This window comes from Athalia rosae, chromosome 2, assembly GCF_917208135.1.
Source record: "Athalia rosae chromosome 2, iyAthRosa1.1, whole genome shotgun sequence".
Lineage (NCBI taxonomy): Eukaryota > Metazoa > Arthropoda > Insecta > Hymenoptera > Athaliidae > Athalia > Athalia rosae.
Window position 1 is genome coordinate 6,738,098 of NC_064027.1, and position 27,247 is coordinate 6,765,344.

General features: G+C 41.9%; 1 protein-coding gene across 3 annotated transcripts in view; it reads left to right on the top strand.

Annotated features, from left to right (window-relative positions):
* Nucleotides 1-27,247, top strand: part of LOC105684677 (transcription factor AP-2-epsilon) — a 90,236-nt gene that overhangs the window by 45,836 nt on the left and 17,153 nt on the right. For 2 of the 3 annotated variants that reach the window (XM_012398231.3, XM_048650975.1), the window contains exons 3-4: nt 2,233-2,424; nt 7,160-7,211. In XM_012398231.3, the coding sequence (XP_012253654.3) occupies nt 2,233-2,424; nt 7,160-7,211 (244 nt within the window). The remainder of the gene's footprint in view (nt 1-2,232; nt 2,425-7,159; nt 7,212-27,247) is intronic. The other variant, XM_020851585.2, reaches the window with a different exon arrangement.

Consider the following 27,247-nt stretch of genomic DNA (forward strand, 5'->3'; position numbering starts at 1 on the left):
CGGTGCCGGGTGGTATTAGACGCCGTATGAGCGGTACCGCTAGTTTCATCGTCCTCGGGTGCATAGTTCATCTTCCCATAAAGCTTATAGCGTCTGGGGTACCGGGTATGACCGTACGGCGCTTTTGATAATCTTCGTTACGCGCGGACGTGTTAACAGTTTCGAGCGTTTGTCGATTTTTACGATTTTTTGCGAGAGCGTCGTTTGCGGGCAACAGTCACCCGCGACGATGGATTATTTCGTACGATTCCTTGGGGGGGGGGGTCAGATTCGACGGTCGAATCGTCGAACAACGTCCAAAATTAGAGGCGATGAATAAATAGGTATACATACAGGAATATAATTGCGATTGAGTGATGGCGTGGATAATCGATCGTACGGTTGTTAGTCGGACGCGGGCTTTTGTCTCTTTTGTCCCGAAAGCGACCCGTACGCGTACATGAGTGTGCGATTCAATCGGTTTTCGCGCACCGCGTAATCGCGAAGATTACTCAAGCACGTCGAAGCGTTCGTTTTGCAAGTGACACATTCGCTCCTCTTCGAAGATGAGATGCACCTCGGTAAAATCGCGCGGATCGCAGTCGTTCACAGGTTTATTGTTGGTAGCTGAACAGATATCTGCTTTGTACCACGACCGCGGTACGCTTCTACGTTGCCGCACTGACCACCGTAGAGATTGAGATAATGTGGAGTACGGCGGGAGAGACTCCCGCGCGCGGATTCTTCTACGGAAATAATTGCCTGGGAACTGTAACACTAAGAGGATGCACATGGCGATCATCTATCGGAGGAATCGGAATATTTAAATTTATCGTTACGTTCGATGCGCCGGTATTGCCGCTTATTGTACGGCCTCCGCAGATCGCTATAAATGCCAATGTCCGGTATTCGTGCTACCGCTGCTGCTCCCAGTAACGCGACTATTTAATAAGGATCACCTTTCGTTTCAGGATATCGGATAGAATACAAGCGTCGAGCAACGTTCGTCGACAATATCCACATCCTCCTGCATTCTCTATGTTTCTTATTCTTTTGTTTCCACCTTTTCGGAATCTGCGTTCGAAGAAAGGAGTTTCAAAATCAGATGCGAACGCGCGGGAGATTCCGATTCCACCTAAAGATTCGATCGCCCCGACTGGTTCGGATCGTGGCTGACGTTGACATGTGAATTAATCCACATTGGCACAGAGCATCGCGTACTTTATCGGTACTTCGTCATTAGAATTCTCTGAGAAAGAAACGGACGACACGAGTAAATCTATCGGTCGTCCTTGTTCCAATCAAAGTTGCGCAGCGCGCCGAGAACATTGGCATTAATCAGTTACGTACGTACGTAAGTAAGTATATACAGTGTACGGGCAAATGCACGGAATTCGATCTCTATTTCATGCATTTCAAATTACGCAATCTCTCTAACGCACCGTACGAAGATGAAGATTAACTAGATCTAAATCGACGTTGTACCGATCGACTTTCGATCGATCCGTTCCAACGCGTGTTTCTCGTCAACGTCTTCGCGTGGCGAAATAGATTGGGCAGATCGAACCTCTTTTTCACCATCGCTAAATTTTTCGATATCGGAGGGATCGTTTCTCCGTGTCTCCCTGAAACGATTGCGTCCGAACGTTGACGATAATCCAACGTCGATGAAATAATCGGGCCGTTTATCGAGTGGGGCTGCCCTAATAGCCGCGCGCCGTCCGAAGAATTAACGCCCGCGGACTACCTACGTACGGTGCAGATGAACACGTACTCCCGCCTCGATCGAATCTCACTTGGCTGTTAGCTATAACTCGATGGATACGCCGAAGAATGCTCGAAATCGTTATTGCCACATAACTGACATTACGCCGGTTCGGAACGGTGCGTGCTTCGGGACACCTTGTGTTCCCGGTGGTTGAGCGGTTGGCCGATCAGCTGCTAGGCCTGATCGGTCTAATCGAGATAAACCAACAGCCGTGTCAAATTGCATCGCACGTTCACGATTAATTTCAGAGTTTAGACCGCTCCGACGGACGGCGTATGTGATTGATAATTCGTCGATTCAATTTACATTCAATGTATAGAGTTTTGTTCCCGTATAATAATGATATTTCATATAGAGCGTGAAAAATTCATTTTGCCAATGTCCCCCCCCGTAAACGATCCGAACACTTTCTCCAAATAACGACGACTAGATTCTTTCGAACGTTGGATTAATCGACCGTCCTTGTCATTCTCTTTTTTTTCCAGACGAACATGCACGCCTCGTTTCCTTACGACGGTGGTCGAGGTAGCGGAGGAGGTGGTGGCGGAGGTGGAGGTCGAGGTGTCGAATACGGTGGCGTAAGACGTCCCGACGCCCTTTTACCACCTCCGGGACTCGACCAAACGGACCTAGTTCTACACACCAGCCTCGTTGACGACCCCCAGGTGAGCGATGATGTACGTAGTCCCAACATTTTTTATTATTTCTATTATTTGTTAAAAAAAACCGATCGTTAACAACGTTCGTACGGATCTATCGAGGTTTGGTAATAAACCAGCGCCGTAAGAAATATTAAAATAGTCGATTATTAATTTTACCGCTTCGACTCGCAAACTTGATTCAATCTCGTCGAATTCGACAAAATAAACGAATGGGTGAAAAAAAAAAAAAAAAAGAAGGAATGAAAATAGACGCAAAAAGTATATCGCACCGTTTATACGCCACAACTTTCGATATAATGAGTTAGATTACCGCAGTGATTGATACGCGTGTTCTCCTTTTTTCGAATCGCTGATTTCTTCGACGCATTTTTTTTCTTTCTCTCTTTCTTTTTCGAATAACCCTTTTCGACGCGGCGCGTGTAATATTCGTCGGGTGACTTCCCATTCGATCTCATTTCTTTCGCCGGTGATCCTCGGTCTTCAATTTTGTTGTTTTTTTTTTCATTTCTACTTTTTTTTTTTTTTCTCTCTCTCGTTTCTTACGCTGTCATCGGGAAAGTCCCGTTGTACGTTACAACTACCACTTCGGACGGGGTACATCGCGTCGTTTGGTAATTGGCTTTTGCCAATATCTCCGGCCCATCGACCGTAGGCGCGCGCGTGTGCGTATACGGTCGATGTATCGGCAGACCGGAGTGATTAATAATTATCTCGAGTGACAATTATTCCCAGGGGATCAAAAAGCACCTGAGGTTAATTTTGCCGCACGCACGGGTATATATAGCCATATACAGGTAATCCAGACCACACACATTGCTTCGGGCATTCGTGTGTAGCGAAAGGGACTCGGGCGCACCATATGTTACAAGTACATCCGGGAAGCACGGTGGGAACGTACGTGTATCTGTAGAAACGGAGGTTCGCCGTAGCGACCCAATTTTATAAGGCAAATCTTGTTAGCGCGCTCGGTTATATTGGGGGTCTCCTCGTTATCGGACCTTTGTAAACGCGCTTCCCGACGAGTAGTCCCTGCGCTTCTCGCGACGTCTAACGAAATTATGTTTTTTCGACTGACGATTTATCGTGCGACGGGGAAGAGAAGAAAGCGGAATATATATATATATTCGTCGTACCGCGCGGCACGGCTGGAAACCCCGAGAAACGGAGAGGTGTGGAATCACGCGTCGCGTGAATAACGATTTTTCGGGGTCTTACGCGCGGCGGAATTATCGGGAAGCGAAGCCGAGCGTTTTAAAATATTTTTCAAGGAATTTGAAATCCTACCGCTCGGATTCCGGAATTCTTGCTCGTTTCGGTGATCGCGGTCAATTAGCGCACGTGAACGCATGAAAATTATGGTCACGGCGTCGCGGCACGAGATCGACATTATTACATTTCTCTTATGGGAGCGCGGTGTCCGTCTAACCGCGAGTCGGGGGAAAATTACATAGGACCTATTTTCGGGTCCGTCGCGGTCTCGGCTTCGTTGCGGGCGCGTCGCACCGGCGTAAGGGATTCCTATGAGATATCTTTAGACGGTTAGAAGAGCGTAATTACAATCGGAGGGGGCCCGAGCCGATGATTTTTCGGCACCGTCATTCACGAATAATAATTAACTTACTAATCTATTTTAAATTATGATGAACCACACGTCCTCGCTTCTTATTATTTTCAAAATGTTCGTACTTCTCAGCGGTGCCAGTCCCGACACACGGCCACGCTTACACGATCGTACGTATCGCGGCAAACATCGCAAGTTATTGAATTCGTCGTATAATGAATTCGATTAGAAATGCACCTCGGACCGATGGATCCGTCACTTCTCCGCTCGACTGACGCGGGTAACCCAATTGACGAAATTTATGAATAAATAAGTTTAGTAATCCGACGGCGATGATTTCGTCTTTTTTTTTTTTCATTTCTCATTTTTTTTTTTACCTCGTCGATCGGAGATCCGCGTGTGATTATCGAAAATTAACATTTGCTCGGTATTTTTTGACGCGATTCGATAGGATAACCGGTCAACGCTGTTGAACGTATTTTTCAAGGAGTGATAAAGTCCGTTTTGGTCTTTTTTTTCCCCCCCTTCCTTCTTCTTCGCCCGGTGTTACAGGAATACACGAGGATCTCTCCGACCGGTGTCGGTCATTTATCACGTGCAACGTGATAAGTTCACTTGAAACGACGCGATTCAAGCTTGATTCAATGAAAGACAAGAATATAGCATGCACAATCGCTTCGTGAGCGATCCGCGGCACACCGTTCAAAAGTATGAGGCACGGTTAGGTGTGAGGTATACATACTCCATTATAAACTTTACATACTTCTCTATATACGTATACCTTCTTTCAAACGCGGCCACACGCACGACCATGTTTCGCTCCTATATACGCTTTTAATATCCGTAAGATAGTCCACCATCATTCCTCATCTGTCCGTTCACCTGTATGTAAATATTTGCGCGATTATATTATCGTGATTATTATTGAAAATTATACGTTTCGCGGGGTATTTATACCTGTGGTAATAGTTCCGCGAGCATATAATACGAACTTTTATAACGTACGTTGTATCTATTAAACCCAACTCTTGATCGAATCGTTATTATTATGTAAAACATTTAAACCGCGTTATGTACACGTTGTACGGGTGTGAGAAAATCCCACAGTAATTCAATATGCAGCTATTGTAGGCTTGCCGATAATATTTAAAAGCTATCCTCGACCATCCACATTTCGCGGAGTTTGAGTGAAAAAGAAAACGAAATCAGTCGTAGCGAAAAACGCCCACGATTTTGCACCAGATGCATAGTTTTGCTAATTTTTCATCTCAACTGTATAAAGCACACAGATGCTCGCGCGCCTAAGTCGTGATCAAGTGACAGTGGAAACCGCATCTGTTGCCCAATCAATGATCGACATTTTTTTTTTTGAATTAACTGGAAACGGACCCATTGCAGCTCTCCTAATCCTATCGAGTGCCTCGTTAGTCCCCAGACCGAATTAGGGTTGTGACCATTTTCGCCATCATTTTCTACTTCCTGTCCTTTTTTTCTTTCTTTCTTTTTTTTTTTCGAAAACGAAAACGAACCGTTAATTGGACCACGAAAGTATGTGAGAGTCGTACGATTTTTCCCTTTGCAAAACTCGAAACACGAGCCGGACTCTCGAATGTACGTGGTGACTTTTTTTTTTTTTTTTTTTGCTTTTTCCATAATCGCGCATAGTTGACCCGTGTTGTGGTATTCCCGGTGGAATTTTCGCGGGCGCGACTACTGAGACGAAACAATTCGAAAGCGGTTTGAGAATACGAGACAGAACGCAGGTGGAAGGATGAAAGAATCGAATACAAAAGCTTGTAATATAGATGCAACTGGGAAACCGGAAAAAAAACTTGAAAAAAAAAAAAAATGGCAGTCAAGTGACGCAGCTTCGTTTGGTTCATACCTTCGTTACATTACGTACATATACATTTGTGTCGCCCTGTACCTACATTATGCGAATACTCATATACACATCCGTTAAACCGTCTGCATGGGTTTCCATTGCAATGATTTAAGCTTCGTAGTTACATTTGCGAGGTTTGCTGCCCCACGCGGTTTACTTGTTTATTTATTTATTTATTTATTTATTTATTTATTTATTTACTAGCACCGCTAACTCCAGGTTTAGAATTATTCATACAGCCTGTTTCTTGCAATACCTCCGGGAATTCTCCTTTGCACTCGAGTACGTGCTGATCACGTGTGTATAGTGGTATCGAAAGAAACGGACATTAGGAAAAAAGGGGGAATGGTCATGTGCGCGGCAATCGAAGAATAAAAAACGGTGGAAAGACGGAGGTTAAAAAAAAAAAATAAAATAAGAAGGGAGACGAACTTCGGTGTACTGGAAGCGTGGGCTAATTACCGCAATTTTTGTTAAATCCGCGCTCCCCCGTTTCGCGCAGTGGGGATCTTTTGATCCAAGCTTCGCCACGCAGATGTAGGTATAATACATCGTATACACGAGCGAAGACGAATCGGTAAACCCGTTCGTTATTAATATTATCGCGGGCGAACGATAAGCTAATTAATAATAATTAGACAGACTTCGCCACCGTGTCGAAACCCGAGACGACAGCTAATGACTTTGGCGTGCCCTGATAATTAAGTGTAACAAATTAACTCGCTGCTTAATGAAAACGTATAAGCGCGCTTGTTGTAATGTATAACAAGCCGCTTATGGTTCGTACAGCTATGCCGATCGTCGTATAACATCGCAACCCCTGCACCGGCTGTAATGCGAATAATATACGTGTAATATACGAAGAAATATTTAAGGAAAAATCTCAACTTTTTCGCGAATTCCATCGAGCTTGCGGGATACGTAACCTTATAAAGAGGATAAAAAAAAAAGTAAGAGAGATTCAATATATCTGGTCTTTGACCATCGGTCAGTGAGCGCATATTAAAAAGAGAAGGGGAAATGGCGGAGCGCTCATCTCATGCCTTTTCTGCCCTGTTCCAGATATTATAACCCCGTACAGTAGCGTTTTATATTATCAAGAAGAATTTAATTTGAATACTTTCCGGCATATGTATATAGGTACGTTGTATTACGTGCGTCGTGTCTGTTACTCGTATAATCGAACCCCACCCGACCGCATTTTTAGTACCAACGATGCGATATTTGAAAATTTCATTATTCAATTTTTTTTTCGAAAATATCACGTCTTCGATCTAATCAAGAAATATTCTGTGTTATTGCAGAACACGAACGTCGACGACGGTGGATTCATGAACGATCTTCCTCTCCTGAAAAGTAAGTACCTCTTGAAAAATACGACCAAGTTTGTTGAAAAAAAAAAAAAAAAAGAAAACAGGAAGTAAACGCGCCGCGATTCGGAGAAAGTGGTAATTCGATTCGCACCGCGAATTATCAATCAATCTCTAAAATATCACTTCTACCCAAGAACCGCTCGATATTTACCATTATTTTTCCCCGATACGTGCGTAATGTCAATCGCACAAATCTCGCTCGCTTCTGAAATCGCCTAGCTTTCATTTATCTCCCGTAGCGCACCGTGAAAAAAAAAAGAAAAAAAAAAAAAAAGATCTGAAAAAGAAAAAGGACAATTTTCCACGGCGTCGGTCGTAATATTTATTTTACTCCTCGGCTCCGCGCAGGTATAAATACATAAGTTCGCTTTTAAACCGATCGTTGAGATGCGCACGTCAAAGCCATAGATTTTATTTCACGTCGCGTTCGGAGCTTAAAGGTGAGCAAACTGCCTCGATTGCGGACAACCGGGTGACGGTTGCCCTCGCAGGACTTTGCGCGGCTACGGCGACTCCTGCATCGGAGGACGAGAGGAGGATCTCGGACGGGTCGGACGGAGGCAGAGATAGTTAGCGGAAATGATCGGCATTTTCACTCTGATGTCACTAGCCGTAGGCGCGCCATGCGAACGTGCGTTGCCGCGTTCGCCGCGTTCGCCGCAGCTTCGGTTATAGGTACTACTCGACTTTATACCCGTACGGCCGTACCCGGTGCACCTATACGCGAGGCGGTCCGGCAGCGGGTTACGTAACGCTTATCCACTTATCCATTTACCAGAGGATGTGTTACAGATCGTTATTCCGCGACGACTATAAGGAAACTTGTGCCGACTTAAAGCGACGCGCCGGACGTCTCCCGCAGATATACCCGCCGAGCGATCGCTCGCGTCCCCCCGGCTCATCGGCGTCGTCGTGTCCTTCGTCCGGGTAAATTGGACGTCGCTGGCAAATGTTATCCGACAAACCTGTCTAAGATAGGAAATTCGTGTCTCTTCGCTTCAACTCGGATCGGCTCAACTTTATTTTTTATTTTCTCTCCCCTCATCCCCCCCTTCTGTCTTTTTTCCGCTTTTCAATCGACCGGAATTCCCCTCTGCAAAGCGGCCTTTTTTCTTTTCAATTTCTTCGTCTCTTCTCATTTCTTTTCTATTCTACGGTCGTTTTTAGTTTCTTCTCTCTTTTTGTTGGTTTCGATAATCAAACGGTTCGCAGATATACCTGTACGTACCTGAACTCCGCAGGGTACCGATCAATTCCTATTCGGTCGCAAGCAAACGATTTCCTGACTTCGGGACGTTTCAAACGATTATACCACCATAACTTCCACGTCTAGCCGACCTAATCGCGCATGCGGGTTTCCCCACGATATACGTGCGGAATGTACTGCGATTTTATTTCCGTTGGTAGGCCCCTATTTTTCGATGAATTCATTTTTATTTGAGAAAAAAAAAAAAAAATTCTTCGAGGGGGATCCGCAGAATGAAATGCAGCGTTGACAACCAGCCGAATTATAATATAAGTTATAAGGCATATCGGAATATACGGTTCGCAGTGCGTAATGAGGCATATAATAACCTTTGGTGACATTCGGACAAACAACCATCTGTATATTATTTCATTTTATTTTCTGAAGGACTGCAGTGTGGGGTCCTTACACGGTGCGGGACGAGGCGTATTTAGAGACCCGCCCCAAAACTGCGCCCCGCAGACAAATTACAATGACAATAACGAAATCCGATCTACCCCAGGGGCATTTACGATTTTTCCTTTTCTTTTCCTTTTCTTTTCTCTCTCCTCGTTTTATTTTATTTCATTTTTATTTGTTAGTTTCGTTTTTTTTTTTTCAAAAGCTTCACACCTCTCCACAATATACCGGTAATTCTATACCATTTGTACCTTTCTACCTTTCTACTATTGTGTATTTCGAACACTATATTATATATTGTTCTTTACATATACAGTGTAGTTTAATGCAGTACCTACCTACCTATATATACACCGTTTTTGTGCGTATAACAAACTCCACGACGTGCGGGTCTTTTTATTTTTTAAATACCACTCGTCACATTCGTATTTATTCCTATACATACCTGCGCACATCGGGGGTAAAACGACGTGTGAGTACGCGGACCAAAAAAAAAAAAAAAGAAAATTTACGGAGATGTGTGTTAGAATTTGGCGTACCTTACAAAGAGAGTGAGGCTGGCTTGTTAGCTTAATTTTTGAGGCGGAGTACGGAACAGCGTTTCGGAAGGTAGGCAGGTATATAGGTACACGTGTACACATATACATATACAACGCATAGGCGTTTCAAGGGGTCCACGGGGGTAGTAGCTCTCCGTAACTCTTCGAGTGCCCGTTGTGTTACAGCCTCCATTGTGGTCTAATAAGCAGGTAATCTACCGCCATATGCGGTCGACTTTCTAGCGTACGTTTCGTTTTACACGTGGATATATAACACTAGGTGTATATACACATAGATGCGCGGTACATGGAGGCACGCTATTTAGGAAGTCCTTATTTCGCGCGGGCTTTCGATGCCCAGAGTTTCAAACTCATCCCAGGACATTCGACGCGTTCGTATTACGGGCGAACGTGTCCGCTTATATTAACGACGTGTGAAAAAAGAAGACCATCGACCGCGTACGCGTAGGTATAGAAATGGAAAAAAAGAAGGAGAGCGAAAAAAAAAGAAAAAAGTAAGTCGAGTGAAAGAAAATTACAAAAATTTGATTAGGTAATGTCGATTAATTGCCTGGATTTAACCCGGAGTGCGAGGCGAGCAGCAGCTGAGCTTTCTACCGATATACCGAAGGCTACGGCTACGAAGTTCCTCTCCACCTCAAACCTGACAAATGAACGGACGGTACGGAGAGAAATCTTATCGGTTCAAATAGATCGCGGAACCACCGGTAGCGAATGCGTATAGATATACACCGGTGTATATATATACACCCATCCGCCGACCAACAGCATTATGCTTCTCGGAAGCCCGCTACAATTAATTTTATCTTCATTCTTTCGTCATTCGCTGTACCTGTGTTACAACCAGCACGCTCACGTGTTATTATATACGTGTGCACGAACAAATTGGAAGTCCAGCCGAACGCCAATCGTGACTGTGACTGGATGCTGGAGCCACGGAGCGCGTATAAATGTTTTATGAGAATTGAGATTGTGGGGGTTCGACTTCGGCGTTCTCTTCTTCTACTACCGCGTACAGCCCGGCGACGGAGGAGGACCGCGAGGTGTACGCACAACCGAGATAGAAACGCCGTCACTCGGAATACAATGACGGTATAATATGCAATCGTAAAATCTTGACGGTACGCACAGAGCGCGTCCGTCGAGTAGCGTGATCGAGAGGAGAGCGAGGCGGCTTCGGCTCCGTTGCTCGATGTGTATTCGAAGTCCGTATCTTCGTCGGTCGGCGGATCTTGTTGTTCGGTATCGATCAGAAGTCATTCCAAGTAGTTCGGCGCGTCCGTCAAATTGTGGGACTTTGATATCAACCCGAAAACTCGGGGGGCCGGATCCTACACCCGTTACCGTTTCGTGAACCGGCTCTACGTACCTACACGTACGCCGACGGTACATCGCTCCTGATAAATAAGGTCAGAAGATAAAAGAACGCGCCGAGCGGAGACCGAGAGAATAAGTTGAAATAAAAATTGAACAGAAATATAAATAAGTAAAAAAACAATCGAGCGTATACGTGTATCATTGTAACGCGCGTTATATACCCACGTCGAAATGAAAACAGAAATCAAAAGTCAGATGATAATGTCGGTAGACAGTGGCAGATGTTATCTTCGATTCTTTATATGAGTATATAATATTTTAGTTGCGGCTAACCGATCTGTGCGTCCCCGCTTCTCTTTTATATTCCTAACGTTTATACCCCGTGAGCTTATACTTTGCAGCCGCACTGTGAGCTTATCCTACGAAGTGATCTCGATACGGTAGACCCTTCGTGTAACACGCATGCCTCAATGAGTAACAAAAAAAAACCGGTAAAAAAAATTCCAGCGATTGTATGCTCGGATTAATATATTATAACGCGTTCCTTTTCTTAAAATCACTTCCTTCCCCTGTATCTGTATTTACATCGTTGACGATTCTCCGCCATATTGTAGTTCCGACGTCGCGTATTTATGTAATATAGGCGAGAAAAAAATCATAATTAAAAAACTGATGTTATCGCGGACGGAGGTATGTGCGTCAAATTTTTATCACTTTTTTATTTGGTCGAAAAAACTTCTCTAGCTGAGGTATCGACCGCCATCTTTGAAATCGGCCGTTATAATTGACGTGAATCTATCATAACTTATCAGCTTATTAAAATCAATGTCCATAACCGTAGAGATACAACTTTTAAATATTAATATATATCATCGCGTGGGTGATTTCGTCCTCTTCACGATCGAAATTTTTATATGTCACCGCGGTGATTTTCCTTCGGCCGCGTACGCCTATAGGCGTGCGTGGTGCTCGATCATAAAATAGATAGGAGAGAAAAAGGAAAAAAAAAAAAAAGAAAGGATTTCACGCATCTCGTACGACGTCGGTTTTCTCATTGGCGGCAAAACGAATTCTCGCGTGTCATTCCATAATATTCAAAGAGACGTTTCAATTATGCGAATAATTTACGGCGCTTTGAATACCTTCCGATTCTTATGTACGATCTGTCAGCCATAATTTCCTTTGAAAAAGCTCGACGACGCAACAATTTCTCTCTATCATTCACTTCCGGTTTCTATATACCGAATTGGTGTCTGATCCTTCGGTGGATATTTTCGGTATTACTGTCTTATATAATTTCTGCAATGAAACGGCGAACGCGTGCGCCAAGTGCGGAGCCCAAGCGATTCGCGCGTCTACGCACATGTACGGGTGTGCGTATCTGCTGTTATGTATGTAGGCATAGAGATCGGCACATAAAAGCCAGGTTGGCTTATACGGAATTACAAGGAACGAGGAACGCTTGTACCTGCTTCGAGTATACCATTCCAGATACTTTTCTGTGGCCTTTCGCAGAATCCTGCGGATCGAAATTGAGGAATTTCCTTTTATATGGTTCAAAAAGGACGGACAAGACGAGAGTCTGATTAATCAACTTTTCTCGCGTCTTAATTAACGCGGTGCGCGGATATAGTTGCATATTAAATATCGTCATAGGTGCATTAAAACAAACAAACTCCTTTAATTATATACGCGTACACACGAATTGATAATCTTATACCACCGCGCATCACTTTATTTTCCCTTCGATATATTATTAAACTCATTTATTTTTCAATCAATTAACCGATCGTCGTCATTTTCATTTTATAATGTAACGATCGTCTAATATGGAAGGTAATCATATAATTATACAGCTGATAATTACTTCCCATCTGTAAACTTTTGATTCACGCCGAACGATTATTTTGTATAGAAAAGTGATTAAGTCAAGTTCTCCGATACGTTCGATAGAATTGTTTTTGATATTTTCTCATTCGCAAGGTCGGTTAATCTATACATGGTTTGGCGTATATCCCACTTGCCTTCGCTTCGGCAGATACGCGGTAATACAAGTTGTATTCCACGTAAGTTTTATTCGTAATAGCGTATTCTGCGTATGAAATTATGCCCAGGGTTTTACACCGAGTGAAGTAAACCGGACGAGTTTTTTCCTTTTTTTTTTCTATTTATTTATTTATTTATTTTTTTCCACTTCTTATCTTGCGTTTCTTTTTTTCCTCGCTGTTCCTTCTTTTTCCAACCAATCAACCGTGTACACGGTAATTACCTCAGTCGTTGGTGATTAGTGACGTGTGGTCAGCATTAAGAATAATTAATCATTGAAACGAGCCCGAACAGCAATGGAAGTCCGAGTCCCTCCCATTATGTTAATCGTCTTTTTATCACTATTTAATGATACCTATACCTACGCTCTCATCCCAGATTTAATCATGCCCAAAGTTACACTATATAATTCTACGTACTTTTACACAAAAATTATTATATAGATTATTTATAAGTTTTTTCATTTTGCTTTATTTTATTTTGTTTCTCCCCCTCATAAACTCCGAAATCATATAGTCGCGGTCATGAATGATCTTCTCTGACGCACGCACCCACGTGGCTCATCGAGTCGCCATCTTCTTCTTTTTATTTCATAGTAATTATCATGAACGAACGAAGCTTTTATTTCGATCCGAAGATTAGTTAATAAAATTTTCACCCTCTGCATGAAAGAAGGTGCTAGAGAGAGAAAAAGATTTTTTTTAAGCTTCGAATTATAATGAGTTTGAGACATCATCTTCAAATCGATTCGAAGTGATTTTTTCCGATCCTATTTTTGACGTCTGTTTTTTGGCAAACGGCGTACGTCGACGCATTCAAGGTAACATAAATTTTGCCATTACTTTTAGCGTTTTTCATACACCCGGTACAGCAGCCATTGATGTCGAATAAAAATCGTAACGTCCGTTTCGCGCAGTCTGCGACGCTGCAGCGTTATAATGACACATATCTCAGCGTGCGGTCTCTCGATGGCGTTAGTTTTGTAGCGTATAAGGTAACTTTCTAAAATGAAATCTTAATGGAATTATAGAACGCCAATGCCAGCGTTCGCCCCGAGGCGTCAACCCCTGCGGGTTTCTCCAAGGGATGAGGAAAGTCAAACCCCAGCTGCTCCGGGGTTGCCGACTACCGACCAATCAGAAATGAGACTATAAAGAAAAGGCGTTCTGTGTACCGATTGGTCCGCTTCCGGTGCGTTGATTGCCCAGGAAATTGTGCGTGCTCGCATTTAGCTATCCGTACGGTTAACTAACGATAAACTGCTATACACAAATATATGTACCTATATGTATGTAGTCCCGATAGGATGTCGGAAGAACATCGATTGACAAATAAAGAAAAGTTTTCTTATATTTTACAATTTTCGCAAATCAGTCTCTGAAGGGGACTCCGTATGGCCTCGAGTCATTTTATGCGATGTGTTCGATGGAATTTGGTAATTTTTTTTTTTTTTCGGCATGTTCGGTGACCCTACGAGGTCAATTAGATCGCTGTCTTTGTATGTTCGCTTGCAATTGGAATTTCTAACTATAAAATAGACTCGAAGGTGTCGGTTTACAGTCGCGTTAGCTATATAATAATATTAATTTATCAATCTTTCCATGTAAGAACCGTGTCATATAATATTCTCATAAATCATAACCCATATTCATTACATCTTCACACAGTCATTAGGACTTTTCAGTCTCCGGCTCGCGTATATCAAAATATATGCGCGGCGTTTAAAGTAATTGCGTATACACCGTCTTACGGGAGCAGCTAAAACAGAAATAGGCGTTAGATTATCATGAATAATTTTGTCAATCAGATTATTGTGATTGAATTTCTTATACGGCCACGTCTGCAGCACATGCGTCATATACACAAATTAGAAATCAATCGATTGCTTTTCGAACTCAATTTTTCAACGTCAGGCGGAATTTGCTGTTGAAACTTTTTCGACGGGAGATTCCACCGCTTAATTTTTTTTTTTTTTTTTTTTTCTCCTTCTGTTACAAAATGCACATCGCTCCATCGATCTCTTCGTTTCGATTCACTCCGATCGATCTAATTTATCCGCGCATTTACCAACACAACTGTACGAGTACATCGGACGAATCCGTGTATGTAACGGTTAAACAATTCGTAAGTAGGAAATGAAATGCGTGGGACGTACACGCATATACACACAGCGTGGGTCGTAACTTGCGTAGGTTGGTCTATGAATATATACCGGCTGTATACCCTATGTACTCTATGAGTTGGGCCGGATTCTTGACGTCGGCAAACTTTGATTCGAGTTGAATTTCGACCAGATTTATTACGCTTATTTTATTTATCTTCTTTTATTCTTGCATATATATGTATATATCTTTCTTTTTTTTTTTTTACTTACATTTTTACTTCGCCGATAATCGTGCTGTTCGGGCCTCGCTCGTACACCTATATTCGCTTCGCGGGCGTAATTATATCGCAGAGACGATTTCTTTTCACCACCGGCGAAGGGAAAATGAAAAGCCAGCCATACCTCCGCTGGAATTTGAGCTGAAAATATCGTCGGGCTCCGTACAACACAGTCCGTAAAATGTTCGGTTAGATACCCACTTTATGGTACGTTGGCCGTAGCGTTTGTATGGGTGTTTATCTCTAACGCATTTCGTAACACGCGTGTTCCGATGTGACAAGATTGAGACAGCGTTTCATGCGAAGCGTGAACGAGCGCGATAGATGTTACGGAGATAAAACTTCACGGAATATCTTGCTGTCCTGCGGAGAAAAGGTGAATTGAAACGGGACATCACGCCCGAGTATTTGGATCATATAATGAATCGAGAAGTGTGTAGCGTTTACGCGTATAGATGTATCGCATGTACGAGTTATGGAACTTGAAACTTCGAAGTTCGTATATTAATAAAACTGGGGCAAAGATGTTTTCCATTTTTTCCCCTCCCCCCCCCCCTCACCCTCCGCACCTTCTCTCTTTCGATTTCGTAAGATTGCTCCAATAAGCAATTTAAATGAGTAAATTTCATGAGAATCCTATACGTCCGTGTGGGCTTCACCGATCTACCCGACAGCTATCCACCGTCAATGTAGCGACACGGGTGAAAAAAAACTATTCAGAAAATCGAAGAATATTTTCAAGATGTTTCAATTATCAACGCGCGATTAACTTGATCGATGAGTATACTCGTAATCAATATTTAATTTGCGCCGAAAATAGAAAATTACCGAACGTAGACTGCAGGGGCGATCCGCGCGCAAATTGATTCTTATGAGCAGGAGGTTGAAAAAAATGGAAGTCTTCGAAACCTAAAATTTGTTCGTATATCACGTTGTGCGGTATGGTGTACGTACTCTAGGCTAGGTTAGGCAACAACCTCGCGGGTTTTGATGAAACGCCGAGTTTGGTCGCCACATTGATAATTGAACATCAAGTAAGTCGTTAAGTCCTCATTAAATCGTACTTCGTGGTATTGTTACAGCCGAATTAACGTCTCGAACAACATCCTCATTTGTTTGGCGATGAATTCTCAACGTTCGTTTCATTTTGTTTCGATTTTTTTTCTTTCTTTTTCATCCTTTTTTTCTCTATTTTTTTTTTTTTTTTTTTTTCATCCACCGATTCGAGAAATCGAACGACCGTTTCGTTTCCTAATATTCTTCATTCGATGTATTTACGACGATCGTCGTCATTATTATTACAATTTTATAATTCAGTCGGTCGGTCGATTCAGATTGCGAGAATTTTGACGTTTGATTGGCAGTTCCGTCTGTAGGCTTAAAATGTATACCGGCGTTAATCAAATGCCCGAAGAAGAACATCGCTTTACTGTATAAATTTTAGTAGTAGTTGACGTTCTGGTATTTTTTTTTTTTTCAATTTTTCGTAACATCAGTTAACCGGATGAATTTGTCCTAAGGACCGAATGAATAGATAATTTATACGACCACTCGATTATTATGATAAAGTGTTTTGACGCTGATATAAAACTTGATTAATTAGGCATGCAGGTCAGTAAGTCAAATCAGTCTTGTACACTTCGTAAATAGGATTACGTGGAAATCGCGTCTCTTTCGCTCATTTATTTGTTGAATTTTTTTTTTTCACCTAAATTTGTCTCGGTGTCTAGAAAGGACGGATTTTCGTCATAGAGATTTCGCTGGGGATTTTACGTACGCGTACGCATGTGTGCGTGAAATATCGATCTCCTTTTAATTTTTGAGAGACGGTAGTTTCTCTTCCGTATAGAAATGGCCAGTTTTAATTACTTATCTTTCCATCGTCGAACAGTGCAATTTTAATTATTTAATTCACGTCGACAGTAATTACTTTGCCCCTTGGCGACCACGCGGTAACGTCCGTACTGTACATTCCCATCTGTGGTCGCAGGTGAAATCAGTCTATTGTTAGCATATCAACTGAAATATCTTGCGATCTTATGTATAAATAAAAACCTTCGTGGTTCGGTTGATCGGATGTGTTTGACGTCAGGTGAAGTTGTAAAAATCCCATCGAGAAGAATTAAACAAAAAAAATAAATAAAATAAACGAATGAATATAATGAAAAAAAAATTTGTCCGGACAACGATCGGTGAGTTAAAAAATGATTATTTCCTTTTTTCTTCGTCTTGTTAAAACTCTTTTAATTTTATTATACGGACGCCGAAGCGACCATTTATGGTAGCTCGTCCTGCAACACGTGTTAACTATGCTTCTAAAATCTAGATTGCGTTCCGTACCTACATGGTCCGTTATTAATAATTATTAATCTCGTACGTAAGGTAGCGACTTATCTACAAACTTTGGGATCTTCCCTCTCTAGGAAAGGTATGAGACGAGGTTCTTTTTTTTTACATTTGGACTCGGACTCGCACGTACAACACGTGATCTTATATTTCATACATTTGAACTCCATCGGGAATCTGTTTTTTCTTTTTTTTTTTTCTCTTTTTTTCATAACTTGCTACATAGAAATAATTACGCAACATTCAAAGACCGCAATAATGACCAACGACACTTAATAACCGTACGGTTATTGCTTCGATGAAATTAATTTACATAAACTTTTTGATCGGCTCATTCATCTCTGAAAAATAGGAACTATGCAGTGTGGGGTATTTTATAAAATGAAAGGAGGAATCGAAGCGCTTAATTCAGTCGCTTGGCACAGGTATTAAAAATGGTCCGCAGTATGCGAGACGCTTTTTTAACGAGTGTCAATTATTCCCCATTCCTATTTTCTCTTATTATTATCATTTGATTATTCTTTCATTTTTTTTTATTTTTCACGAGTAAACCAGACGCCTGGCATCGTTCCCCGCATTTATCTGAGAAGCTTCATCTCCGTCTTTTTCTTATTCGTCTTCTTCCACGTGGAGACGGTCACTTCACCTGCACCGACATTATACCTCCTGCGAAAATTACACGCCGACTCAAATACGGGTCGCGGATAAAACACGAGTGCACACGACGACGACGACGACGACGACGACGACGACGACGACGACGACGACGACGAGGACGACGACGAGGACGACCTGCACAACGCGACACGCGAAGACCACAATTATTAGTCACCGGTGTCCGATTCAAATTATACCTGGAATTCTTATTATTTCAAAATGAACCATATCGTGCGCCATAGATCGGTAGGACGGGCAAAATAGAATGCGACGCCTCGCGAGTTATTGTTAAACATTCGGAATGTTTTTTCGTTTATCCATCAATTAACATTGTGCATTACAAAATTGTTAAGAAGTATGTAATTACGACGCTAGTAAAAAAAAGAAAAAAAAAAAATCTCCACGTACCGAAAGAATTTATACACGTCCGATAGAGTCGGCTTTTTATTTTTTATGTTCAACTTCGTTACAGTGTAGGTAGAGTTTTTATCGTGATAAGCGTGACTCGGTGTGAACTTTTTTCCAATCGTGCGGTCAGCTATATCCCCCCAGCACTTTGTACCTCGCGGATCGGCGTCCTTTTTCAATTTACGACCACGCCGGTTCACCTGCAATTTCTTTACTTCCTCTCCCGTTTTTTCTCGTCTCTTTTTATCTCCTAATTTTTTTTTTTTTTTTTCTCTACAAGTCGCGTGCAGTTCGTGCTAATTGTGCCGAGCTGCTCCTCGCTCTCGCGCGCTACCGCTGCTGTTCGCTTTTGCCGCTGTTCTTTCCGCTGCACATACAATACTCGAGGTGGCTTCGTGTACCACGACGAGGATGACGGTAGCCACCGAGAAACGATCGCCGCGATTTTACCTCTATTATTACATCGAACCTCCACTGCAAAACCACAGCTGGTGCGCATCACACGTAGAATATTATATGGCCACCCTTGTTTCGGAATTATAGATTTCCTCTCATCAACGTACGTACCTACCTACCCGCGTACAACGTACCGCAGTGCAGTTTTTTATACCAAGAATGTCGAACGAGCGTTTTCCTCGTTTGTTTCTTCGTCGGTCAAAAGCAGCTAATTTGGTACCTGTTCCAACATCGTGTCTTTCTTTTTTTTTTCAAATACGTTTAGTTATTCGTTTCTATTTTCCACCATTAAATTCACCCGTCAAGTTTCAGCTGTGACGAATGTGTACGATATCAATTATCGCACGGTCGCATCCGCGGACTACCGCTGGATAGCGTTGGCGAGACGTGTACAATACTCGACTACACATACTCGTACGAACGTACAACACGCGCGCGTTTCACCTTATCCAGTTATTATACAGGTGTAAAGCACATCAGCGGAAACTTACGATCTCAACGGAATTCGTGGCGCGATGTACGTCGATGTAAGACGTCTCCGGTCACGGTAACTTCTATAAATCAATAACTTATATTCAAAATATACTCCCGAGTCGGTTGAGTATCCGTGCGTCGTTATATTGTAACTACATTCAGCGAATCGATTATGCGGCTGTTCGCGATACGCGCGGCTATGCTACACATCGAGGAAATTCTTACGGACGATTCAACGCCGAAGATCGCTACCGCGCAACGTGCACTCTATCCACAGCATCGTACAATGTTAATTATTATTCATTTTATGGGATCGATGGACTTTCCTACTCTCCATCACATACCGGCGAACACGTCTACCTATCGCGTCTACCTGTATATAACTTACCCACACTTAACACCGCGTTTAAGCTCATTATATATCGAACCTGGAATTACGAAGCCCGGGTAGGCGCGCGTACTCCGTAATTTTCGAGTGAAGAGAAGAATTTTCACACACGTATTATACTCGCGTAAAATATTACGTCTTTATCAAACATCGCGCCTGGTTACTCCGTCGCCAGTTTTTCATTTAAACGCTGAATATTCATAATCCCGCGTTTGATGTATCAATCGGTAGAGTTTATGCACGTCACGCGGTAAACGCAACGCCGACCGATGGACCCGAAATTTTCTAAATCGAGAATCGCGAATCGCTCGCGAGTTCCGCCTTTTTCGTCCGTTTTGATTTATTTTCCGATTTCGTCGGCGGTGTACGAGTTCGTTACCGCGGAGATTCCGAGATATAGCACGCGAGGTTTTACCTACAAGTGAACATAAATAATACCCGGTGTAATTGACTTCACGGAATCCGCGCGCGATAATATCCCGATCGTGTGGGTTTCGAAAAGATCTACATCCTACGCCTTCAATCTCGACACAATCTACCGGTGGACAGGTCGCAATGGGTCTCACGTACACCTTGTACGCGACTTCTTCTTTCCGTCTTCTACCTGACGTGACGTACCCGGTGCCCGGTGCCCGGTACCCGGTGTCTCTGTGTGTGTGTGTGTCGTACCTGTGGTCGTTGGGGCACATACCGTACGCCTATATACCGCAACATTTTATGTACCATCTTCGTACACGGGTGGCACAATTTGTCACCAGTTGGCTGCCCGTTGTGGATATATTACGGTAACACGGGTACCTTCTCTAGGTGCTAAAAGGTTAGTCACGACTTCCAACGACTGCGGGTTACCCCGGTTGCCCCGACCGCGGATGTTGATAAAAATTTGCCGGAAGATTAACTGTTATCTCCTCGTTCGGATTATAATTGTAACACCGATCTATAGAGTCCGTAAAATGTAGAGCAGAATTAATTGGCCGTTACACCTTTTTTTTTTTCTCTCTCTCTTCATTTTTTTTTGGTAGATGCAAACGACGGTTGTGTACGAGTTTTATCTTTTTTACGCCAACCGACGTTCATTGACACATCGGGTCGGATCAGATGAGTTTCGTTTTCTGAATGAACCAGTCGAGGTGGTTCGCGAAGAGATTGGCGTCCAGGGGCTGAGGAGGGGTAAACTCGCGAGAGTTAATAGCAAAACTACAGCCAGCGAGGTATAACTATATACCGGTAGACGATGGGTGTAATTTTCATTCCAACGGAAACGTATACGTATATATAATGGCAACAGGAGCAAACTGATGAGAATCTCCGCATCAATGAAAGTATCAAGAAACACGTGTATACGTATGTAAGATCAACGGCAGTGGCTTTGTACCTCGTACAGGCTGCACGTAGAAGGCATAAAACTCCATAAGGTAGAGAAATTAAACGTTTTTCACTACGACCAACGGAATGAACGATAGGAACGCACGCTGGATATTAAATAAATGGGGATAACAGGTATATATCTGGAGATATAATTACCGGCGTTACCCGCGTTAAAGGTTGAGAAAAATTACCGTTTTCATTTTCATCTTCGTTTTCCAGCCAATAATAAAATGAAACTATCTTACGTGAATTCTGTCCCGATTGACTATGACTCGTTCCCTGCCTCTTCGCAGGTGGAATTTATCCAAGAAGCCTGATTTTCGAGCTTACGAATCGACCGAAAATAAAATGGAATTAACGACCTATTTGCGTCACAATATTGTAGCAATAAAAAAATTAAAAAAAAAAAAATGGAAGGGGATTACGTGATCCGAGATTATCGTAGAGCGTTTCTCGTTGAAATTTTAATAATTCGTGAATTATAATCCAGAAATATTATCGGGCAGCGAGCGATATATAACACATGAAATCCTAACGGGTATGATTCTGGCTCATGACTCCGAAAACTGATTAGTTCGAAAATAAAACTCAAGCGAGTGGTTTTAATTTTTTTTTCTCTTTAATATATAAATATAAATTGATATAAAATATGGTCCTTAGTAACGGTATGTATAGCCACATAAAATACGCCGGCTCAATTTAATTTTCAAGCGCTAATCGTGAAGATCGTATGAAATTTGCGTCCATGTCTCCAGCGGTGTCTTGTCACGACTTAATTAGGACTCGTGCCCATCTCAACACGATCTCGATTTATTAAACGTGGAACGAGATTGTCAAAGTACACGGTATAATCTCTGTAGAGCGTAAGAAATTATTTCGTTCCATTCGCATCGATTAGTTTTAGAGGATATTTCCTAACGCGTATGTGATATTTATATTCAGCTCTCAAATGATCGATTGTTTCTGCTCCCGAGTTGCGGTCCATTGAAATCCTAACGAATGGAACGGGCTTCTGGATTCAGGTATACGGTAGATTATAGTGGGCGTACGTGGTGATAAATCTTTGCCACATTATCGTTTGTAGGGTGTGGTTTGAGTCAAGGATTATTAATGCAAGTCACTGTCGTATTATAGAAATGGAAAGCACATTTGCTTATCGTACCGACGGACGTACTACGTTTGAACTGCAGCATCTCGTATCAACGGTACAAAATATTAATTATTCGTTATTCTAAGAAGCTGATGACCAATCGAAACTCGAAGCACGAGATGAGCTTTGAGTTTCTAAACTCGTGCAGCGGAATAAGCGTGTGCCGATTGGTGCCGTTGCATTTCGCTTGTGCCGCTGAACGGCGATGACATTTTATTCCTTTGCCGATTGGCTGAGAGGTCAATATTTTTGAGCAAAAAATGAATCAGTTTTTTAATTGGGTTTAATAAGCTTTTCTTACGTATTTTGATCTCAAGAATCCGAATCTGAAAGAAAAATTGATCTATCTCTAAAATTGACCGAGTTATCGCCAATTTTCAGCTTTTTGGGGCCAAAAATAAAAAATTGATTTTTTAGTTTATATTAATGTAATTTGATCTCAGGAATCCGAATCTGGAAGAAAAATTGATCTATCTTCAAAAATGACCGAGTTTTCCCCATTTTTTTGCATTTTTTAGCATAAATTTGAAGATATCTCGAAGGGAAAAAATCGTAGCTCAATTTGGACAACGGATTCGTGTTCCTGAGGTCAAAATACATAAGAAAAGTGCCATACGATCAATTTTTAAAAATAAAAATTTTTGTCCAAAATTTGAAAAAATCGTAAGGGGTACCCCTTGGAAAAATCTCAAATTTTGAGCAAAAATTTTTATTTTTAAAAATTGATCGTATGGCACTTTTCTTATGTATTTTGACCTCAGGAACACGAATCCGTTGTCCAAATTGAGCTACGATTTTTTCCCTTCGAGATATCTTCAAATTTATGCTAAAAAATGCGAAAAAATGGGGAAAACTCGGTCATTTTTTAAGATAGATCAATTTTTCTTCCAGATTCGGATTCCTGAGATCAAATTACATTAATATAGACTAAAAAATCAATTTTTGATTTTTGGCCCCAAAAAGCTGAAAATTGGCGATAACTCGGTCAATTTTAGAGATAGATCAATTTTTCTTCCAGATTTGGATTCCTGAGGTCAAAATACGTCAGAAAAGTGCTATACGGTCGATCTTTAGAATACTTAAGTTTTGGCCCAAAAATCGAAAATATCCAACGGGGTAATATTCCATTTTATATGCTATTATGATGTATTTTGACCTCAGAAATCCGAATTCACCAGTCAAATTGATCTATGTCTAAAATTGATCAAGTTATCGCCAATTCATCGCTTTTCGGAGCAGAAATATTTGGATATTTCGATGGGAAAAATTCGTAGATCGACAAAAAAGCTCTCAACATCTGTGTGCAATCTAATGACGAGCAATTGAAGAAAAAATCAAGGGTCAATGCCAGTGTTATAAGTAATCGACTCGGTGTTACCGAAGAATCGACGAATTGGATGAACGATTCGGCGAAGGATAAGAGAAAATTTTTATCTTTCAAATAGTTAGATAATATAATTTCGCAACGATCCTTCCTTCTTTCTTTCATCGTAGGCTATACAGCGTTGAACGTTTCTCAAGTTAATGGACTCGAGTCGATTGAATGTTAGTTCTTATCTAACCGAAAAGAATTACACGTCAGTTATATTTTTCTTTGTCTTCAAAAGTTACTCAAGTTATGTACCATACGAAGGTCCGAATGAACACGTATTCGTAGGCATGTATGTTACGTCGAAGCTTAACAAAATCTCAATCTTCCTCAAAATCAATCAATAATTCCAGGGAAGTGATGACGGAGAAGGTTCACGGCTGATGTAAAACGTCAATCATCGCGTATATATCTCGTTCACTCTTGAATCATTACTTTCTTTCTTTGATGTTAAACCGTTACCCGATCACTGTTTTGGCAGCGTAGTGTGGGGGAGGCGATGATTTATCGTCTGTCGCATCGGCCCCCCGATCTATTTGGTAGGATAATTGAATAAATGCCACAATCGCTTCTATGCTGCTGGTCAATACGACTAGAAAACTTTTGATCAACGGAAGAGCTGAAACCTTATCATCGCATGCGTTATACGTGTAGTTTATGACGCGATAGACGGCACGAGTCGTCGCCGAAGCGTGAGAAAACTAAACGTTTCGATCGAATCGATCGAAGAAGCGATCGCCGCGCGTAGGTTCGATAGAAACTAAAAGGAGACGTAAGAACACGGTGATTTTTAGAGCAAAATCAAACCGCGACGGAAGAACCATTAAATTTTTTCTCGGCTTTTTTTCTTCTGTTTTCAAAGAGGCAATTAAATGTCTACCCGGAATAGAACGTGGATTTACAACGTTGATTTTATGGAACCCTAACCACTTAAAAATCTGACTCTGTAATTACGACTCTTTAGGACAACTAATCACACTAATTCTGACGGAATCGTATTACCTACCACCTTGTAACCCCGGACATTTTATTCGGTCATCAAAATCGCTCGGCGTCTACCGATCGGGGCATCAAAACTCGGAGATTCCGTCGCCCAACCGGTCGCCGAATGTAGGTGGTTAATAAAATTCAAGTACAGCATTCGTCGGAGGTTCGTTTCGCCGGTAGTCGCGGGGTAATTCGAAACCGAGAAGAAAAAAACGCGACGCGGCTGCAAGTCCGGCGGTATAAAAACGTCGAAACGATCGCGATTATCGCCTCATTGAAGATTCCAAAGCGCACTCGGCTGACGGTGACGACGCGGATCGATGCTCCGCAAATTTTTCGACCGAAAATTCTCGGGTGAAATTTTTAACGAGATATTAACCCCGCAATTGACCGCTCTTGGGGTCGGAGTTCGTACCTTCGAAGCAAGTTTTACTGTTGGTTAATCGTTGAAGAATTTTTTAGTAAATTCCGATGCTCGTTCGACACCTACGCCGTGTACCGTACCGGATAGGGCAGGTACGTGTACGTCTCGCGATTCGCGAAGAACACGATGCTTCGAATAATTGCACCTGCAGGCCGAGTTTCTACTCAATTATACGAGTCTAATTACTCTATCCTTCGAGCTACCGAAGTCTCCTACGCTCGTTGAAGCAACTTAGCATTGTGGGTAACTTCAATGATCTGGTATTAACCCTACATACCTACTACACATTTGCGTGCAGCGGGATCGGCAGGAATAAGCGCGGCAAAGCGGCAACGACTATAACTCTTGGAAGGCACATGTGAACCCCAACTCGCTTGGCACAGGTGTTCGCCGCGGTATACCGTGTTACATCGTGAGAGGTGTTAATTATTTATTCTATAGGTCAGGGATTGGATAATTACACGCTTTGTTGTGCGTTACTTTAATATTATCATTAAAGCAAACTCTGCGGAATTCCTGACGCAATTTTTTTTTTTTTCTTTTTCTTTTTTTTCTTCATTTTATTCTACTTCATCATTTTATTTTTTTTCATTTTCTCACCGATCGATCGAAAAATTCCTGGAATATCCCCGCGAGGAGAGAGACGAGGATATTGCGTATAATATACGAAGGTACGCCAATAACATTAATTATCGACGTTGATTAAAGCGATTCAGCTGGATGGAAGATTTTAGAGTTACGGTGAAACAGATTTGTGAAATTATACTGCAGCAGCTGCCAGCTGCGGGTTCATATCTGGGTAAACACGTTTAAGGTAGAACTCTGAGAAAGATGATCTATACCTCACGATTCACACCTTTACATATGTATAAATATACATCACCGGAGTTATCGACCAATACGATCCTCTTATTGAAAGGCGATGACAATTAACTAGCACATAAATCTAACAAGTTGAATGCCGTTTCGTTGCATAACGAATTATACGTGTACGACTTGCATGAAATATCAAGAATCGCGCGGAGTTCCATCGGTATTATATAGGTATAAACCGGGTACAGTTGCGTTACTCTTAAAAAAAGATCTTCTTTTTTTCAACATCAATGTACACGTGTAAAACTTGTAATTCCAATCGGATTAATATTGATTATTTTTAATCGACGATCCGATTTGCTGCGAAGTTGTTATACGCATAGGTAATACGGGTATACCTACATACACGTTATAATATTCGTCAAGTGAACGGCCGACAAACTTCATCTTTCATTGCAACAAAATAAAAAATGTACGAATAAACAAAAACGACGTAATTATCAACGATTAATTAATAAACGGCGTTGAATAATTTTACGGTAACGACAACGGCAGCAAAAATCACATCCATCTCGGCGTGTGATTTATTTTTCTCTCCTTGACCTTCCACCCTTTCAACTGCACCGTCCATCTTTTCATTCCGTTTATATGATTTCATCTGATTTCATTTCATTCGGCTTTGAGTGACTGTTCAAAAGACCGAATAAAAGTGACGATAATGATGATGAACTTTTTGAGAGCTAAATTATATGCACCGTCTTGAGCAACGCGCGAGTCGAGCGGCACTGAAATTTATGCAACGGCGAAAAGTGGAGCGCAGGAAGTGATCGCTCTTACATTTTATTTTCTTTTTGTCTCGTTATTCATTTTTATTTTCATAATCTTAACGTCAAACGGATCCCCAAAAAAAGAGGCGATAAAACTATCAAAGACGCGATCCGATCGGCTACACATTACATCGAAGGGAATGGGTAAAAAGTTTGCTTTCATATCTCCGTACCTTGATATTTATCAATTTATACGACAACCGCTCGTCGTCGTTTAGCCGACTGATACATTATACGTCCAGAGATGATTTAATAATTCGAGAGAATTGAAATTGTACGGCCGGAGCAAATCGGAATGAAACGTAACGCGTAGGTTACATACCCGCGTATGTAAAAACGTACGAGCATTCAAATCTCCGCTTTGTGGTTCACTTTATACGGGAGGATAATCGCTCGCAGCAC